The sequence below is a fragment of the Mus musculus genome, chromosome 15 (genome assembly GCF_000001635.26).
Source record: "Mus musculus strain C57BL/6J chromosome 15, GRCm38.p6 C57BL/6J".
In the NCBI taxonomy this organism is placed as follows: domain Eukaryota; kingdom Metazoa; phylum Chordata; class Mammalia; order Rodentia; family Muridae; genus Mus; species Mus musculus.
In genome coordinates, this window is record NC_000081.6 from 76851646 (window position 1) to 76872450 (window position 20805).

General features: G+C 44.8%; 1 protein-coding gene across 1 annotated transcript; it reads right to left on the reverse strand.

The window, feature by feature from the left end:
- Nucleotides 1–485: 485 nt before the first annotated feature.
- On the reverse strand, nt 486–19790 carry Zfp251 (zinc finger protein 251). Its single transcript, NM_001007568.2, has 4 exons — nt 19008–19790; nt 18637–18769; nt 18162–18275; nt 486–2969 (listed from the first exon to the last, which is right to left on the reverse strand). The coding sequence occupies exons 1-4, from the start codon at nt 19035–19037 to the stop codon at nt 1348–1350; spliced, it is 1899 nt and encodes a 632-aa protein (NP_001007569.1). The 5' UTR covers nt 19038–19790; the 3' UTR covers nt 486–1347.
- Between the last annotated feature and the right edge of the window lie 1015 nt (nt 19791–20805).

Sequence of the window (20805 nt, forward strand, 5' to 3'; positions counted from 1 at the left end):
CAAGGAAACTGGGTGTAAGAATTCCTTAGCCACTGCAAATACAACATTGATGGCTTATTTGTGTACATCTTGCAGTAAAAAAAAAGTACAATATAAATAACACCATCAGGAACCTCCCAGTGTCCGCACTGACTCTGGGGTACACAGCACGGTGAGTATGTAGGCCGGATTCAGGCAGCTCTGCTGCCAACTAGTGTCCATCCAACCTCGCTTCACTGAGAAATGTTGTCTGGAGTTGGAGAAAACCACAGCTTGCTCAACTTCCAAAGGAACAAAAGGGTAGATTCTGAATCCATTTGCTGTCAGAGTGGAGGCACCCAACCTCACAGGATAACCCCAGTAGACGGTGAAAACGGGGAATACAACCAACCCCCCATCAAAACAAAAACAACAACAAAAACAAACCAAACCAAAATCAGTAAGAAACAAACAAACAAGGAGTCATAGTAAAAACAAAAAGTAAAATCTAAAATGCTTTTCAAAACTTTTTTTTTTTTTTTATGAGACAGGGTCTATGTAGCCCTGGCTGATCTGGGACCTCAAACTCAGAGAGATCCACCTGTCTCTGTCACTCGAGTGCCTGGCAAGACTTTTAAAAAACAAAACACAGACAGCACTTTGTTAAAAAGGAAAGTCTGGTAATGAGGATACCTGGGAGTCATGCTGTGTTGGCAGAGGAGAATGGAAATTACAACATTTGTACACTGCACATGACTAATTCAGTGAGGACCAAAAGATCTTTAAATTACAGCACCAGGACAATCTCCAGCAGTTTTACTCTTTGTAGCTGTCCTTGTCACTGCTGGCCCTAAGCTCTGGTCACCACAGCTGTCAGTTTGTGCTGATGTCTCTGCAGCCTCCACCCTTCGCCTCACAGTGGCTTCCCCCCAAAGCTTCCATATCCTTTGCACCTAGAGAACCTACATTTAGTCCCACCAGCCACTGACAGAGACACCTCGGTCCCCAAACCATCCACATGCTTGCCAATCATGGCCATATCTTTCCTTAGCATCATTGAGACAAGCCAAATCCCCCAGTTCTCTGGGTTTCTCTCTTAAAATCACCAATGAAGAGACGTCCTCATCTTGAAACCTCCCATCAACTGCTCTTTAGTGTGGGAATTCAACCCTGTGATAAAAACCTAAACTTGACCTGATGCTAACGTGACCTGCTGTTCTGAGTGGGTCAGGACCTTGGGCATGGAGTGTGGGTTGGGTGGACACAATAGGCTACACAGCCCCAGCCTCCTAACGAACAAGTCTGTTAGTAACAGTTCATTTAACTTGCATTATGCAATCCTACCTAATATAAAGCAACGTTTCTAAGCTTTTTTCCACATTTGTCACATTAAAAATCTCTTTCTTGGAAAATCTTTTTGATTTGAATTAAGTATCTTTCAGATCCGTCCTTCAATTGTGGCTTCTCTCCAACACGCGTCACGTGGTGTGGAGTAAGGGGCGACACACCACTACCAGCTTTACCACCACATTCCTGGCATTTGTAGGGTTTCTCCCCAGCCTGACTTTTCTGATAGTCCATGGACTGTGAGGAAGTGCTGTAAGTTTTCCCACACTCATGACAACCCCGGGATTTCTCATCACTTCGAATCGTCCACTGCAGGACAAGTTTCGCACTGTGGCTGAAGGCCCTGCCGTGTCTCTCTCCAGCGGACAGATGGCTGGAGTCATAAACAAAATCGGGGCCACACTCAAATTCCTGTGGGTTCTCGCCCATGTGAACCCGCTGGTGCTGAGTGAGGGCTGACCTCCTGCTGAAGGCCTTCCCACAGAGCCCACACTCGTAAGGCTTCTCCCCGGTGTGAACACGCTGGTGGAGGGTGAGCTGGGAGCTCTGGATGAAGGCCTTCCCACACTCCGCGCACTGATAGGGCTTCTCCCCGGTGTGCACTCGGCGGTGCTGCATCAGCGTGGAACTACGGCTGAAGGCTTTGCCACACTCGCCGCACACATAGGGCTTCTCCCCGGTGTGAATCCTAACGTGCTCGGTAAGATGAGAATTGAAGCCAAAGGCCCGGCCACATTCTCCACACACGTAGGGCTTCTCGCCAGTGTGGACCCGGTGGTGAAGGAACAGGCTGGAGCTCTGGCTGAAGGCTTTCCCGCACTGAGCGCACTTGTGGGGCTTCTCCCCCGTGTGGATCCTCTGGTGCTGGATAAGGCTCGCGTTCCGACTGAAAGCCTTTCCACACCAAGTGCAGCCGTGGGGCTTCTCCCCGGTGTGGATCCTCTGGTGCTGAGTTAACTGGGGGCTTTGGCTGAAGGCTTTCCCACACTCATCACACTTGTAGGGTTTCTCCCCTGTGTGTATTATACGGTGCTGAATGAGACTTGAACTTCTACTGAAGGCCTTCCCACACTCCTTACACCCAAACGGCTTTTCTCCGGTGTGAATTCTCTGATGCAGACGGAGATAGGAATTGAGCCCAAAAGTTTTCCCACATTCCTCGCACTTAAATGGTTTATTCCCAGTGTGAATTCGCTGGTGAAGAATAAGATTTGAGCTGTGTGTAAAGGCCCGCCCACACGGACCGCATTCATAAGGCTTTTCCCCAGTGTGACTCCTGCGGTGCCGACTTAGGTCTGAATTATATTTAAACGTTTTATTGCATATGTCACATTTAAAGATTCTCTGTCCTGCTTTATTTCTTTGAACTGTAACAACACTTTGGCTGGGATTCAAGTGTTTGTCAAACACAGAAGTCTGGGCGTTCTTGGGAAACTGCTCCCTACAGACCGCAGCGTCCTTTTTAGCAATGCTCTTCAAACCCTGAGTAGCAGAGCTTCCGTGGCTCCCATCTCCCTGACCTTCATGGGCACAAGCTTCCTGGGGCTCAGACGCCTGTGAATAAGCCCTTGGGAATTTCGGTGATATGAATTCTGGGGTTTTTACTTCTTCGAAACATTTCTGGTTTAAAATGGATAGCTCCTTCTCGGCCTCGATCTCAGAATCTGTTAAACAAAAAGCACAAATAAATGAGCAGAGAAACCCCTGTCAGCAGAAATCACAATTTGCTTCATGTTCCCATAAGTTATGATGCACCAGTTATGAATGCACGCCTTTGGTCCTGGCGCTTGGGATGTAGAGGCAGGTAGATTTCTATGAGTACAAGGCTAGCCTGGTCTACATAGTAAGATCCAGGACAGTAAGACTACATAGGACCCTGTCTCTAAACAAACAAACAAACAAACAGAAAATAAAAAATAAAGCTATTATGCAAAAACCAGATGCTTCAGTAGAAGAATATGACAAAACCTAAAAATAAAGACAGCTGACTAGCAGAATAAAGACAGCAATGTTCACTAGTCATCAAAGCAAGGGAGAGCCAAACAAACTGCCAGTGTTAAATCAGCAAATTAATCTAGTCAACAAATACAAGGCCAATCATGTTCCAGGTAAGAAACACAACAGGAGACAGACAGACACAGTCTCTGCGCTCAAGAGCATCAAGAGCATGAGGCGCTGCTCGGGAAGGCAGAGGATGACTTTTTTTTTGTAGTTATTGTTTTGTTTTCCTGAATCAAGAGTTTTTGTTGTGTAGCCTATGGTGGTTTGGGACTCATGACCCTGTCACCGAGTGCTGGTATTAAGTTACATGGCACCGTTTTCAAAAAGGAATTGATAAGTCTGTAACATGGAATCAGTGTATACAGTCAGAAGATCCCGTGAGGAAGGGTGGATCGGAAGCAGGTAAGGGCGCCAGCGAGCAGGGGCAGACGGCGCACAACTGTCGGAATGTGAGGAGGAAGTCACCGCGTCCAAGGACTAAGAAATTCTCACCATGGCCAGAGCAAGAGGCGGGTGGCAGAGACGGGGACAGGCACAGAGGGTGCTGCACAGAGGCTGAGAAGACTGGGTTTAAGAAGCAATAGGTTGCCAGGCAGTGGTGGCACAGGCCTTTAATCCCAGCACTTGGGAGGCAGAGGCAGGCGGATTTCTGAGTTCGAGGCCAGCCTGGTCTACAGAGTGAGTTCCAGGACAGCCAGGGCTACACAGAGAAACCCTGCCTCGAAAAACCAAAAAAAAAAAAAAAAGACGAAGAAGAAGAAGAAGAAGAAGAAGAAGAAGAAGAAGAAGAAGCAATAGGTTGCACACCCCTGGTCCCCAAACTACTCTCTAAGAATGTATCCCAAGACTGAGAAGCAGTCCTCCTCTGACTTCTGCAAGCATCCTCCGAACACACACACACACACACACACACACACAGAGTAAAGTAAATCTTTTTAGAAGAGACTATATCCCACGTGAATGCCCACATACATCACATGGCAGTAGCTGAAATGCTGTTTGTAAGCATGGAGAGATGAGAAAGGACAAAAAAAATTTTCAAACTCCAGATGACTGTCTAAACCCACCTTTGCTCAGAGAACACAATACCTTCCTACACAGTAATGGAAGAACATTTAATTAAAGGAAAGTCTAGGATATATTATAAAAATTAGTTCCAAAATTTGATGTACAGAATAAACCATTTCTTTTTTACTGGAAAAAAAAGCACATCTATGTACTATTTCTGCCTTAAATGTTTAGTGCAAGTTGCTGAAGTCATCTGGCCACGGCAATTTCTCTGAGGAAAAGTTTAGGAAGTAGGTTTATAGAGCAGGCTGGCGTCAACCTCTGCCTTTGCCTCCAGCGTGATGGGACTGATACGCACACATCACTATGCTCAGGAAAGAGGAAGTTAACCTAGTGAATTTTCCCTTACTTACTTATACTTTGTGTCTTTTTCCCTGCATCACCCTTGCTCCCTGAGAGATCAGGAGAGGGTGCTCCATCCTCTGGCACTGGGGTTACAGGAGTTTATGAGTCATCTGAAAGTGGCTGCAGGGAACTGAACCTGGGTCCTCAGCAAGAACAGCAGGTGCTTAACCGATGAACCATCTCTCCAGGCCCTCAAATAGTTTTTAACATTTATCGTGTGTGGAGGACAAAAGGATAACTTGTGAAATGCCATTAAAAAAAAAAAATTATTTGATCTATGAGTGCTCTGCTGTATATACATCTGCAGGCCAAAAGAGGGCATCAGATCCCCTTTCAGAAGGTGGTTGTGAGCCACCCTGTGGTTGCTGGGAATTGAACTCAGGATTTCTGGAAGAGCTGCCCACTCTTACCACTGAGCCATCTCTCCAGCCCGTGGAATGTTATTTTTCTTCTCACAATTCCCTTTCAATCATATGAGTCGTCAGGCTTGGGAGTGTGTGCTTTTACCCGGTGAGCCCTATCCCTTAGGTCTGCAAAAGATTTTTAAAAACAATAATCTTAAAAAGCAGAGCCGCTTTCTAGTTTGTACCACAGGTCCAGGTTACTGCAGCTACAGCATCACACAGGACAACGGAGACAACTTTGATGGTAAAGACCGACGGCAGAGGGCAGAAACAGGCCCAGGTTAATTAAGAAACATCTAGAAGGAAAGGCAAGCACTGAGAGCCTCCATTTTGGGGAACAACCCCAAGCTGATCACAACCAAGTGTGAGTGTGAGTTCCTGTGCTGGACACCTGATCAGCCCAGAACTAATGTGTACCCCCAGAGTTGGTGGTGTTGGCAGTGTGAGTCGGACCCTGTCCTTGTTGCTGTTGAAGGAACCTAAGTCCTTAAAGAGCCCCATTACCTTCGTCATTCATTGCCAGCTGCTAGATGGAAGCGCTGTGCGCTAATTATCGCTGACAGCTGGAGCTGTCCTCCCGCCTCTAACCCCCGGGCTCTATTTCTCTGCTTACATTATTATATGAGAAATGATAAACAGCTTTTCAACCATTGTTCCTAAGCAAGCTTCAGAAGGAAAAAAAAAAATCAGAGCCTTCAGAGAAAGATGAAAAAAAAAAATCTTTCAGGCTATGTATGTATCAGACGTCAGTTTAGTAACTGAAATCTATAAACAATTACAAAAATTAAACAAGAAAACCTCTGCAACCATCCACATATTAAACGAGTTAATGAACAGAGTCTTAGAACAAATGGATATAGTATCAGGTGGTCAGATACTGTAAGGCAGGAGGATCAGGGTTATTCTCAGCTACACAATTTTCATGCCGAACTGAGCAACCTGAAACTCTACAAAATATAACAATACACACAAAAAGTAAATAGAGCCGGGCAGTGGTGGCACACGTCTTTAAGCCCAGTACTTGAGAGGCAGAGGCAGGTGGATTTCTGAGTTCAAGGCCAGCCTGGTCTACAGAGTGAGTTCCAGGAAAGCCAGGGCTACACAGAGAAACCCTGTCTCAAACAAAACAAAACAACAAATTAAAAAAAGATTTAGTTCCATTTTAAATATGGGTGGTCAAAGGAGGCTTTGGAACTAGACACAGTTGTCAGCCACCATATGGGTGCTGGAACTCAAACCTAGGTACTTTGTAAAAACAACCAATGTTCCTTTTTTTTTTTTTTTTTTTTTTTTTTTGATATTTTGAGACAGGGTTATAGCCCTGGCTGTCCTGGAACTCACTTTGTAGACCAGACTGGCCTTGAACTCAAAAATCCGCCTGCCTCTGCCTCCCGAGAGCTGTGATTAAAGGCGTGCGCCACCACTGCCTGGCTTCCTCTGTTCTTTAATTCCATTTTCTTTCTTTCTTTCTTTTTTTTTTTTTTTAGGTGCTGGGGATAAAATCCAAAAGCTTATGCATTCTAGACAAGTGCCTGTTGTACTCTTAGTAACTTAAACATTTCCTCTCAAATAAATACTTCTTCTTGGAGGAAGGTCCATTATAATCAAGAAATAACATTTACAAAGCTCAAAAAACTCCTGAAATTTACAAGATTCACAAAACCCTCCCCAGGGTTGTAAAAACAATAAACAGGGGCTGGAGAGATGGCTCAGCAGGTTAAGAGCACTGACTGCTCTTCCGAAGGTCCTGAGTTCAAATCCCAGCAACCACATGGTGGCTCACAACCATCTGTAATGAGATCTGACACCCTCTTCTGGAATGTCTGAAGACAGCTATGATGTACTTACATATAATAAATAAATAAATAAGTCTTTTAAAAAAAAGAGGAGAAAAAAAAAACAATAAACAAATGTAAGGGGAAAGAGATTTTGACCAGCCAAGGTACAAGCAATTTGGTTATAAACCTCCAAGGAAACAGCTTTCATGAGTGGTTACATACAGATAGAAAAAATATACACAAACTAAATCTTTGAAAAAAACATTAGTTTTTCCCCTAATTTAATAAACTGCTTTCTGAGATTGTAATACATTTTATCTCCAAGTAAAATTCTTTTGACATAATTGAGTTCAAGAGCTGAAGACATAACTTAGTTGATGCCACGCAGCCCTTAATTTAAAGGAGTTTCAGTTGTGCTTGGTCCCTTTGTGTCACCCTGTTTACCACAGCTGAGAGGTTGGTGAGTCCTGAGCATCTGCAGGGGGAGGAGGGAACATGTGTTGTTGTAGCTGCCCACTGAGCCACTCAAGCTCCCGTAAGAACCTCTCACCCCGACAAAGTGACCCCAATAAACTCATTGATTCATTAGACAAACAGATTTTTTTTTAGGTCAGCGTCAATATCTGAGGTGCAAATACAAGGTATCCATGCCTAAGAATTCAGCATGAGGCTACCAAGCAGAGGTCACAGTGCACTGAGATAACCACACCCAGTATGGTCACCAAACCCCTACTGCAAAGATGGAATAATGGTTTCCCTTTTAAGTGACATTACTCAAGATCTCCCCAAGGGGCTCAGACACCTATTAGCTGCCAGGAGGCCTAACCAATCAGAAAAAGCGTCGTCATCAACGCAGCCTCCTCTTCCACCAAAGCAACCAGTTCTCTGCTTCACACAGAGCAGCCTCAGCTCTGCAAAGGCCCGGGACTCACCAGCCTCTCAGCTGTGAACAGGCTGCGACAGAGGGACAAGCACAACCCAGGCTTCTCCAAAGGAAGGGCTGCATGATGTCATCTTTCAGGAAATGAATAGCTAGACATAAAAGCCACATACCAGGATTATTTGGATTCTTGACCCAAATGGTTTTGACCGCTCACAACAACCTCATTCTTTTTGGTTTTGTTTGGTTTTTCGAGACAGGGTTTCTCTGGATAGCCCTGGCTGTCCTGGAACTCACTCTGTAGACCAGGCTGGCCTCGAACTCAGAAATCCGCCTGCCTCTGCCTCCCGAGTGCTGGGATTAAAGGCATGCGCCACCACGCCTGGCTAACCTCATTCTTCTACAGGCTTAAAAATGTTAAAAGGTAAAAATGTAAAAATGTCTACAGAGTGAGTTCCCAGATATCCAGGGCTACATGGAGAAACTCTATCTTGAAAAACAAACGAAACAAAAAGAGTATCACAGACTTAGTCTTTTCAGATTGGCTTCTTTCATTTAATAATAGCTAAATTTCTCCATGTAGGGGGCCGGAGAGATGGCTCAGGGCATCAAGAGCACCAGCTGCTCTTCTAGAGGTCCTGACTTCAATTCCCAGCAACCACATGGTGGCTCACAACCATCTGTAATGAGTTCTGCTGCCCTCTTCTGGCCTGCAGATAAAATACTCATAGGTGTTAAATAAATAAATAAATCTTTACCAAAAAAAAAAAAAATTGCTCCGTGTCAAACTGGCTGTGGTGGCACACTTCTGAATCTTAACACTGGGGAGTTTCAAGCAGGTGAATCTCTCTATGAGCTCAAGGCCAGCCTGGTCTACAAAGATCCAGGTAGGACTAGAGTGAGATTATGCCTCAAAATACTTCTTAAGTTATTATTAGTTAAATAAAATTCCTTCTTGTCTCTCAGTAGGCTCATAAAACTAATCATTTTCAATGATCAGCTTATCTATTCATGCACTGGAATATTAGACGATTGTATTGGTAGTTATAAATAAAATTGCTATAGGTACCCATGTACAAATTTTTGTCTGGCTATAGAAAGCTTCAATTTATCTGAATGCAGGCCAAGAACAATTGTTGGAACTTTTAACAAGCACGTTAAGTTCTATGAGATACAAAGTGTCTTCTATGGCAGCTACAGTTTGCATCCTAATGCAAGAATGACAGTTACTATTATACCACATCCTTACCACTATTAGTATTGTCAGGGTTCAGATTGTGGCCATTCTAAAGGATATATAGTGATACAATATTTTACTTTGTAATTCCTTGGGGACACAGTCAAACATCTCCTAGGCTTACCTGTCATCTGTATCTTTTCTTGTGTCTGACCAGGTCTTTTGCCCATTTTAAATGTGGTTTTTTTATTATTGAGTTCTAAGAGGTGCTGATGTAACAGATGCTGTAGTAGATAGTAGTAGCCATCTACTAGATATATTTGCAAATATTTTTAGTCTCTGGACTTATTTCTCTTTGCAGTTTATTTTAATGATGTTTCAACTGTCAACTAAGCTTTACTGATTGTCTTTGGTGCTATATCTGAATATTCAGAACACCTTTTATCCTATTAGCATTTGGAAGCTTTAGAGTTTTGTGTTTTGGACTAAATTTTATCCTTCCCTCTAATTTATAAGGCGAAATCCTAACTCACCATAGCACTTAGAACTGAGCTTTTGGGAGGTAACTCGGGTCAGATGGAAAGGTGACGGGAGTTGGTTCTCATAAGGGCATAAGCAGCTTTTAAGAGATGCCATTTCTGGAGGCCTGCTCTGTTTAAAGGGAAAACCAGCCCAGTATGGAGAAGCACACCTTTAATCCCCGCACTCAGAAGACAGAAACAGGAAACCTCTGTGAGTTTGAGGCCAACCTGCAAACTGGTCTACATAGCGTTCCAGGAGAGCCGGGGCTATGTAGAAAGACCCTGTCTTGAGGAAAGGGAAGGAGGGAAGGAGAGGGGTGGGGGAGAGAGGGGGCCATTTCTCTGTCTACCACACCAGGACAAAATGAGATTATCATCCATAACTGAGAACATATCATCCTAACACCAGAGCATCCTGATCAGAGACTTTTAGCCTCCCACAGAGGTGATAAATGGTTCTGCTAGTTAAGCAGTGGCTGTAACAGCAGCAGAGTAAGTATGAACAAACCAAGACGGTTGACTTTTTGTAATCTTGTGTTTGTTTGTTTGGTTGGTTTGGTTTTTTTGGAGACAGGGTTTCTCTGTGTAACTCTGGCTGTCCTGGAACTCACTCTGTAGACCAGGCTGGCCTCGAACTCAAAAATCCACCTGCTTCTGCCTCCCGAGTGCTGGGATTAAAGGCGTGCGCCACCACGCCCAGCTTTTTGTAATCTTTTTAATTGGCATGTAGACTTCTCGTGTTTGTTGAAGCCTGATCTTCCTCCATTGTGTACGACTGCTCCCCTAAGTCCTTCATACCTGCATTGTCTATGCTGTTCCACCCATTGCTAGACCAGCCCATTTATGTTTGACAATACCACACCGCCTTGGTTATTAAAACTTTATAGTTCAGTCTTGACATTAGGTAGTATGACATCAGCTTTTTTGCTTCAATAATGAGCTATTTGAGGTCTTTTACTTTGCTATTAAAAAAACACTGAAATGTTTGTTGATGCTCACCAAATAACATAAACTGCTAATATTTTTATTTGGAATGTATTCAATCTATAGAGGAACTTGAAGTTGGTTAACAGCTTGATATTATTCTATCCATAAACTCTACTTATTCCTCTTCTGGTATGTTTTTAGCAGAGTTTGGTATCTTTCCTTTTAAATTCTGAATATATTAGGTAAAACATTTTGAATGTACTAAGAATTTCATCTTCAGAGTGCTTATATAACATTTTTTTATTTTTTAAAAGATGGGGGGCTGGACATAGTGGTACACACCTTTAATCCTAGCAGTTGGGAGGCAGAGAAGGTCTCTGAGTTTGAGGTTAGCCTGATCTACATAGTGAGTTCCAGGACAGCCAGAGTAACACAGTGCCAGGTGACAACTTGCTGCATTCCTGACCTTAGGAACCTTCCTGTTCTCATCTTCAGTTTATTAGCAGCGGGGCTTTTGAAGATCTTTTTTTTTTTCTCCCAAAGATTTATTGTATATACATGAGTACACTGTAGCTGTCTTCAGACACACCATAAGAGGGCGTCAGGTTCCACTTCTCTTTCACCTTGCTCGTTTAAGTTTGAATCACAAATGAACATCTGACTTTGCTAAACACCTTTAAAAAAAAAATCCACTGACAGGATCGTGTGATTGCTTTCCTCTAACAATGTGGTAAACTTTTTGACTTCTTGGATGTTGATCCAGCCTTGCATACCTAAGATTAATCCCACTCTTTTTTTTTTTTTTAAGGAGAGCTAACAAATTAAGAAAAGTGAGACATAACTACCAAGAAAGGGGGTGGGGGGCTCAAGGGAGGAGTGTCCCCAGACAGGTTTTACTCAATGTTGAGGCTGATTCGTTATTTTTCTTGAGAACTGTCCCATCTGTAGGCATGAGAAGTATCTGTCTGCAGGTTTCTTTTTCTGTATTGGCTGATTTTGCTGCTAAGGTAACGCTGGCCTCGCAGCCAGGGCCTGCTCTTTCATCTTCTTAAGGAGTTTCTTCCTCATTTGTCAGAACCACAAGGGGACTCACCTGAAACAGGCAGGCTTTTTAAATACAGGTCTATTCAGACTGCCATTTCCTTTTTGTGGAGTTTTAAGAGAGGGTATCTTTCAAGGAACTGGTTCACTTCATGTGGGTGAACTGCTCACACCATAGTTTTATCGCCCTTTGAATGCCCAAGAGATGTAGCTGTAATGATGACCTCTTTCAGTTAAGATTTACATACTTTATATATGGGTGTTGAGTCTGCACATACATCTACACCCCAGAAGAAAGCACAGATCCCAGGAGACTACAGTTACACAAGGTTGTGAGTTGCATGTGGGTGCTGGGAATTGAACTCCAGAGCTCTGAAAAAGCACCTAGAGCTCTTAACCACTGAGCCATGTCCAGCCCCTTTCTTTTTATGTATGTATGTATGTGTGTATTTTTTCTAGGCAAGAGTTTCTCATGTTGCCTTGGCTGTCCTGGAACTTGTTCTGTAGACCAGGGTGACCTCAAAGATCTGCTTCCCGTATGCTAGGATTAAAGGCATGTGCCACACCAGACTTGTTTCGTTTTTAATATTTGTAATTTCTACCTTCTTTTTTTAAAGTTGGTCCTACTAGATTTTATCAACTTGATAATTATGTCACAGAACCGACTTTAGTTTTATTGATTTTTCTCTATCAATTTCCTATTTTAAATGTCAATGAGCTTTTCTTCCCTTTTTTTTAGATTTATTTATTTATTACATGTAAGTACACTGTAGCTGTCTTCAGATACTCCAGAAGAGGGAGTCAGATCTCATTACAGGTGGTTGTGAGTCACCATGTGGTTGCCGGGATTTGAACTCGGGACCTCAAGAAGAGCAGTCAGTGTTCTTAACCACTGAGCCATCTCTCCAGCCCACTTCTAAGTTTCTTAAGGTACATTAGAATATTGCTTTAAAATATTTGTGAACGTATTTGTTGACCCCCTACAACCTCAATCACCAGCACCCTAGCTCACCCTACCTCACCCTGAACACCTAGGTAGCTGTACAGAAGAATTGGGCTTTTTTTGTTGTTTGTTTTTGGTTTTAGTTTTGAAGACAGAGTTTCTCTGTGTAGCCTCTAGCTGTCCTGCACTCACTCTGTAGACCAGGCTGGCCTCAAACTCCAAGATACACCTCTCCCCTGCTTCCCAAGTGCTGGGAATTAAAGGTATGGACCACCACCATATTGACAGCAGAGTTTTTTAAAGTCCTAATTTTTTTTTAAAGATTTATTTATTTTATGTATATGAGTACACACTGTAGTTGTACAGATGGTTGTGAGCCTTCATGTGATTGTTGGGAATTGAACTTAGGATCTCTGCTTGCTCTGGCCAACCACACTTGCTCTCGCCCAAAGATTTATTTATTATAAGTTTACTGTAGCTGTCTTCAAATGCACCAGAAGAGGGTATCAGATCTCATTATGGGTGGTTGTGAGCCACCATGTGGTTGCTGGGATTTGAACTCAGTACCTTTGGAAGAGCAGTTGGTGCTCTTACCCACTGAACCATCTCACCAACCCCGGTTTTTTGGTTTTTCAAGACAGGGTTTCTCTGTATAGCTCTGGCTGTCCTGGAACTCACTCTGTAGACCAGGCTGGCCTCGAACTCAGAAATCCACCTTCCTCTGCCTCCCGAGTGCTGGGATTAAAGGCGTGCGCCGTCATGCCCGGCTAAAGCCCTAATTTATTAACAGCTAACATTTAGGGCTGAAAACATTCATTCAGCCCCCACCGCAAGCCTGATAGGTCCTTGAGAATTGGAAGTAATTCCAATGATACATTATTTTTCTTTTAGGAAGGCGAGTTTGATACCCACAATATTTCTCTTGTATTTCAAAATAAGCTGGGGTTCCCACATAAAGTCTCCCCCACACACACACACACACATAAACCCTTTTAATGCCTGATCCTTATATAGCTTTCCCCTGGGCCTTACCAGATCAGGGCCAGAGATGTCAGCCCAACTGGCAGTTAGCCAGTTCTTCTCAGGCTCCAAGAGTACTGGCTGCCTTGTGGGGTTTCCAACCCATGCCTTGAGATCCCATCTTCTCCAATAAGAGAATCCATGTTTATGGGCAGATGGAGCTGCTAGAGCCTTGGTTCTGGATAGCCAGACTACATAATACAAAGTTCGGTCAAGACTATTCTTTGCTTCATAAAGTTAAGTCTAAGTTTTTTGTTTTTTTTTTAAAGGATGCTGGTCATACCTGAAGAAATCACATTCCAGGTAAAACCTTAGTAACATCATCATCTTTCCTAATTGCATCCTGGATTAGTGAACAAGCACCCTAATGCAAAACAGAAAAGAGTTTCAAATCGGAGGGAAATCCACTCATAACTTGAGGAAACAGATATCCCAGGAAGGAGGCCAGCGGGTCCTTTTATGTTACTCAAGGGATCCCAGGGTCACACGCAGAAGGGAAAGACTGAATGAAGGAGTAGCAAGGTCAAGTCTTAAGGCGATCAGCCTGGAACCGTTTGAATTTCAAAACAAGAAGGAGTGAAGCTCAAGTTAACATGGTCCCTAGAAAGGGGACCCAATCAGGCAACTACGCAGGCAGCATAAGTGAAGAGAAGGCTTGAAACGACAACCAAGGAACAACATCATACCTACAGCGGCTAATTAAGCTACTATAAGCTAAGGCTGTCTGGGAGTACAACGCACCTGCCTACCCCAAGACACTGAGAAAGGACTCACTCCAGCCTAGCCAGTGCTAAACCCCTGTCTAGGTCTCCTCCAAAGAAAACTGCATTTAAAACAAACAAACAAACAAAAACAATGTATGAGAACCATGACATATTCCTGACATATTCCTGTTTGTGTATTAAACTGTTCATTCCACTCCCACCTCAAGCCTACTTAGTTCTACTTCAGTTTGTTAAATCCACACAAACCCTCTCTCTCTCTCTCTCTCTCTCTCTCTCTATATATATATATATATATATATATATATATATATATATATATGGATGCTTTTACTACATAAATTTCTATTCAAAGTGGCTTTCCATGCATCCCACAAATGTTGGTAAGTGCAATTTAAACTTAGTGTGAAGTACTTTCAAATGTCTGAGATTGCTCTCTTGACCCTGTATATTGTGGTTCCTACCTGAGATTCCAGCAATTAGGAGTCAGAATCAGGAACTATGGGAGAGGCTAATCTGGGCTCCATAAGGGTATGTCTCAGAAAGAATACTCTCGTGCCTTTTAGTTTCCTGTTGGGAGGTAAGCAGAGGTGCTCAGAAGGAGCTATGTAAGTAAGCCAGTCTCAGTCTCGTGCTCAGGGCTGGGGAGGGGAGCCAGCCACAGCACAAGTGGCTCTCACTTCCTGTGAGCTTGAGTTTCAGGCAGCTGCACAGACTGGCTGGAGGGTGCTGGGATTCTCCTTCCTCAGGCCAAAAAGGCACTGGGAATTTTGCTTAATTGAAGAATAGCTATTTTAAGTCACTGACAGATATTCCCTACTTTGCACAGTTGACTTTGACCTCAGTTCTCTGAGAGCCATAAAAGTTGTTTCAATGTGCTGAGCTTTTTTGAGACCGGGTCTCATACAGCCCAGTTGGCTCTCCAACTCACATGTATAGAGAGAGCTGAGATTAACCTTAATTTTCGGATCCTCCCACCTCTATTCTCCTGGTGGTGCTCTAGGCTAGCTTTCAACGCAAGCCTTGGGGAACACTCCAGATCCCAATTACAGCAATCTACCATGATTTAACAGAAGAAACTTCCCACTTTTCTGTTTGTTTTGAAACAGGATCATAGCCCAGGATAACCTAGAATATATGAATAGTCTGTTTGCCTCTGCTTTCCATGTGCTGGGAGTATACATGCGTATGTATCTCCACACTCCCTGATTTTATGTGCATTGCTGTTTTGCCTGCATAAACTGTCTGTGTTGGGATGTTAGATGGGGGGAAGTGTGTGTGTGGGGGGGGGACAAAAACAAAACAAGAACACTAACAGATTGAACACAAAAATTAAAAGACAGAGTGAATAGAAGACGGGACCCTATTGTGTGCTATTTGGAAGACAGACAGTGTGTGTGTGTGTGTGTGTGCGCGTATAAATATAAACCATCACAGCTGGAATTAAATAGAGAAAAAGATTCTCCATGTTAACAAAGGCAGCAGGAAGGCTGGAGCTGCTCTGTCAGCATCTCCTATGATGTCAGCGTCTCCTATGATGTCAGCATCTCCTATGATGTCAGCGTCTCCTATGATGTATCTGCCAAATGTGAACAAGTCGGTACCACAGCTTCAAAACAGAGCCAGTAAACAGTGACTAAATCAAAAGGAAAGACAACTTCACCTCCTCAGATAATCCTAGCATCTGAAAGAACAACTAACAAGAAAACAAGCAACAACAACAACAAAAAAAAAAATCAGAAAAAGCATGGAAAACCGGAACCACACCTTTAGCCCCCTCAACTTAAATGACAATGTACACTCCTAGGACGACAGAACACCCATCTTTTTTTACATAGATGTTGTGGTTGGAATGGGAAATGTCTCCCACAGGCTGACATTTTTTTGAATACTTGGTCTCTACTTGGTGGTACACTTGGGAAACGTATAGAACCCTTAGGAGATGGTGCCTTGCTGAAGGACTTCCTGTCCCCACCCATGTGTCTCCTTTTGCAGATGACATGTGATCACTCTGTGTCTTGATAGACAGGTGGGCCACACACTCCTGCTGCCATGAGTTCCCGTCCATCAAGGGCCCTGTCCCTCTGGAATGCCAAGCCAGAATAAAGGAATCCCTTTCTTTTCTAAGCTGCTCTCTGTGAGGGCTTTCAATTACAGCAACAGAAAAGTTATTAGTACACACACAGTATGCTTTCTAAGAGAGACCTGGAAGTCTTAAGACATCTCACAAATGTAAGAATAAAATTATACAGAGTTATGTTGCTTGACCACAGTGGAATTATATAATAAATTAACAACAATAAGATAATTAAAAAAACAACTCATGCCGGGAAGTGGTGGCACATGCCTTTAATCCCAGCACTTGGGAGGCAGAGACAGGCAGATTTCTGAGTTCGAGGCCAGCCTGGTCTACAAAGTGAGTTCCAGGACAGCCAGGGCTACACAGAAAAACCCTGTCTCGAAAAACAAAAAAAAAAAAAAAACCCCCCCAAAAAAAAAAAAACAACTCAGTAACTCACACATGTCCAATTATTGATTGGACCAAAGAATTGTGTAGAAAAAAAAAAGGCATGCATGAGTTAATACACAGCACCAAAATTAAAAAGAAAAAAAGAAAAGGCAGGCTGGCCAGAGAGATAAATCAGCAGTAGATAAGAGTACACATGCTCTTCCAGAGGACCTGAGTTTGGTACCCAGTTCCCTCACTGGGCAGCTCACAATGCCTGGAACACTGGGAGATCTGATGCCTCTGACCTCTGCAGTCACCTGAGCTACAAAAGTAGTATTTATAAAAATGTGAAATATACTTTCATAAAGCCTTGCTATAAACACCTTGAAGAAAATAAGATTACAAATCAATAATCTAAGCTCCCAATTTCAGGAAAGCTCCACATAGCCAATTTCAAGTGTGTAAAAAATGGGGGAGGGGTATATTCCTCAGAAGAGCTTTTCTCTGAGTAAGCCCCTCAGAAATGATGATGCAGTCATTTGTGGTGAAGGACCAACAACCAATAGAGGGCAAACACTTGATGTACTTAACTCAGAGAATCACAGCAAACGGGAGGCAATGACTGATGACGCAGAAGCCACTCTGACAGTGAGGAACAGTACACGGAACAACAGGACAGACAGGGACAAGAAGAGCAGGAACTGAGTGAGCCTCGGGAAAGCAGAACCGATAAAATAAAGCATAAAAAGACCAGGCGTGGTCGTACATGCCTGTAAATCTAGCACTTGAGAGGCAGAGGCAGAAGGATCCGGAATTCAAGGCCATCCTTATCTGCACAGCACCAGGAGCAGGCCAAGGTGAGGGGAAGGAAGGGAGCAACTGAAGACACTTTATAAAAATACTAGCAATGAGCTGGGGGGGAGGGGGGGATGGCTCAGTGGTTAAGAACACTGACTGCTCTTCCAGAGGTCCTGAGTTCAATTCCCAGCAACCACATGGTGGCTCACAACCATCTGTAATGAGATCTGATGTCCTTTTCTGGTATGTCTGAAGACAGCTACAGTGTACTCACATACATAAAATAAATAATTGTTTAAAAACATAAAAACACTAAGGAGCCAAGTGTAGTGGGGTGTACTTATAGTCCCAGCTACAATAGAGGCCAAGGCTCTGGGAAGGATGGCTTGATCCTAGGCCTGCTTGAACCACACAAGGAGACCTAGTCTCAAGAAGGAGAGCGAGAACAGGAGAAATCGAGGGCTGAAGAAGAGCTGAAGGAGAGGTGTGATACAGACCATGTAGCTGGTGTGAAAACAAATAGAAAGCTAATAAAGGTGTAAAAGAACAAAACACATTATGACCAGAAACCACAATTCTGGTTTTTGTTTGATTGCTTTGTTTTTGAAGGCAAAGCAAATAGACCTTATAAGGCAAAGGCCAACCTTACAAGCAAGTGCATCAGGCAGCTATGCTTTCCCTCACAGAGGGCTGGGCTGTGCACCGTTACCATACCTGCCTTCACTGCCAGCCACCATAGGCAGGGCTGGGAGGCCACTCCTGAGCACCTGGCACATGCTCACCTGTCTGGCAACGTCTCAAGACTTCTGGTTCTTCAGCCCCGAGAAGATCCAGGACCCACAGCTCCTCCTCTTGCTCCAGCTGGGAGATCAGTTCTGGCTTAGGGCCTGGGAATCCTGTTAAGGGTGAGGACCCTGGGTGAGCTGCTGCAGCCTGGGGGTGGGGGTGGGGGACAGACAGAACCCTGTCTGCTGGGTCTTCCTCACTAGATACGGTATTCTGCCTGCATGGGCACACTGGTCAGGGGAGGCCAAGAGGCAAGAGAGTTCAAATGCCCACGACCTCTGTCGTTCGATGGGAAAAGGGATAGCACTGTGAGGCCACTGGCAACAAGGAGGACAGTCCCTACAACTCTGGTAGACTGGTACCTGGGGACACAAGCAGGATTTTCCCTTCTCCGGGAATCACAGAGCCAAATCAGCCTAAGTGTCCCGCAGAGCCTCCCCAGTGTGGGCAGGACTCCAGGGCAGTTCTCACCCAGTGAAGCCACGTTCCCATAGTTCTCCAACATCACATCCCGGTACAGCGCCCGCTCCTGGGGGCTAAGCTGCTGCCCTTCTGCCCTGGAGAAGTACACAGCCACATCTTGGAAGGTCAGAGGCGTCTCACCCTGGAATGACAACATGCCGGAGAGTACACCAGGGGTGTGCCCTGTTGATCTCTGCTGGGGTAGCTGAACTGAGTCTGGTGGGTCAGGCAAGGCCCAACTGGCCACAGAGCGTGCTACTCTTACAAGAGACTGTCGTCTGCATCCTGATCTTTTTAATTTCCAACTTCACTATCTACTCACTTGACAGCTCTCGAGGAGACAGCTTGTGACAGGGTAGTAGAGAGGAGGAGTAACTCACCGGAGTCGGGGAGCAGGACTTGTCAGCCATCTGGGCTGTGAACCACCTTGGAATCCGTGGTAGGCAGGAGGCAGCCCCGGCCTGGGGTCTCCCTAACTTACTCTCAGGGAGAGAAAACAGACAAACTCAGCCCCATTCAGCTGGGGCAATGGCCGGATGGTCAGAAGACGACGACAGACCTTGCTTCGGAAGTGGCCTTCTGGAGTGTCCTAAAGCCGCGAGTGCCGGCGTGTGACCTGTCCCGTGCCGCTATCCAAACTGAGAACTGCCCCATGCACGGCGCGAGTTGGCAGTTCCAGCCATGCGCCAGGACACCCAGAGTGGACGCATAGCACCACCTCAGCTTTAGAGGGCCAGCCTGGAAAAGGCTACGGGCCTCGCCGCGACAGGCCTCACCGGGTTGCGGGTGTGAGTGGACACACAGGCGGCGAGGGCTAGCTCTGGGCAAAAACTTAAAAGTCATCGTCCTTCACATCCATGCCTCCCAAGGCCGCGTCGCCGCCAGCGGCTTGTCCCTCCCACGGGTTCTCCCGCTGCTGGGTGGCCCTTGTGGCTGCGACCGCTGCCTCCTCCACTATCCCTCCTCCCAGGTGTCGCGGCATCATCGGCGCCCTTGGCCAGAAGCTGAGGCAGGCCAGCCCGAGCTGCCTGCTGGCTGTCCTTGCCCACCTGCAGAGCGATGGGAACGCGGGAGCCTCGCCTCAGCCTCTGGACCAGGCACCCACCTACACCCAGCCTGGCCCGCGCAGAAGGGGCAAGTTGACTGTCGGCTGGGGGCGGAACAGCTACGCTGCGCACGCGCGGCCACGGTCGCCGCGCACTTCCGGAGCTTCTTTAGGGTCTCCGAGAACGGCGCCCCTACGCACGGACTGGGCGGGGCTCAGAGATGCTCGCCAGGATGCTGCCAGTCACTGGCAGGTCTCCTCTCTGGTTCAACCAGCTAAGATCTGTACTGGTCTGCAAATAAAGTTAAGTAACTAACACCCCGGCTGGTTGTTTGTGGCACCCAAGTCTGTAAGCCCAGAGCTTGGGAAACTGAGGCAAGAGGATTGCGAATTTCAGGCCAGCGTGAAATGTATTGCAAGATCGAGTCTCAAACAAAACAAAACAAAACAAAACCCCAAAGCAGTCCAGGCTTAATGCCAGCCCTTGAGAGACAGAGGCAGGTGCATCTCTGTGAGTTCGAGACCAGCCTGGTCTACATACTGAGTTTCAGCACAGCCTGGGCTATGTAGAGAGACTCCAAAAAAAAAAAAAAAAAAAAAAGTTCTTAGCAAAACAAAGGAGGTAGAGTTGGGCAGAACAAAGAAATATTGTTTAAAACCAAGGACTATCTTCTCCCAAAATAATTTGTACACACTGCACGCAAACTTGAGGGTTGGAGATTAGACTGCACATACTGTTAAGTGCTGAGCCATTTCTTCAGCCCTAAAATTTATTGCCATAATATAATGTTTTTAAAAGATGTGGAAGTTGTTAGAAAATTAGTCTTGATGTAATCTCAATTGTACCTGTGGGCATTTAGGCCAAATAGAAACAAAGGCTTTGTTTATTTTTCAAACGGACATTCTGTAGCTCTGGCTAGCCTTGACTTTGTTCCATTTTTCTTCCTGGGTCTCCTGAGCAGCCTTCTGGCCACAAAGCTTCCTTTGATTCTGTTTACGAATTTGCAAGGTTTTTTTTTTTTTTTTTTTTGGAAAAAAACTGCTGCATTGCTACATCTTCACAGTGCCCTTTCCTTTTTCTGTTGCTCTAGGTAGAACTTAGTAAACTGGGGCTGAAAAGATGGATCAGCAGT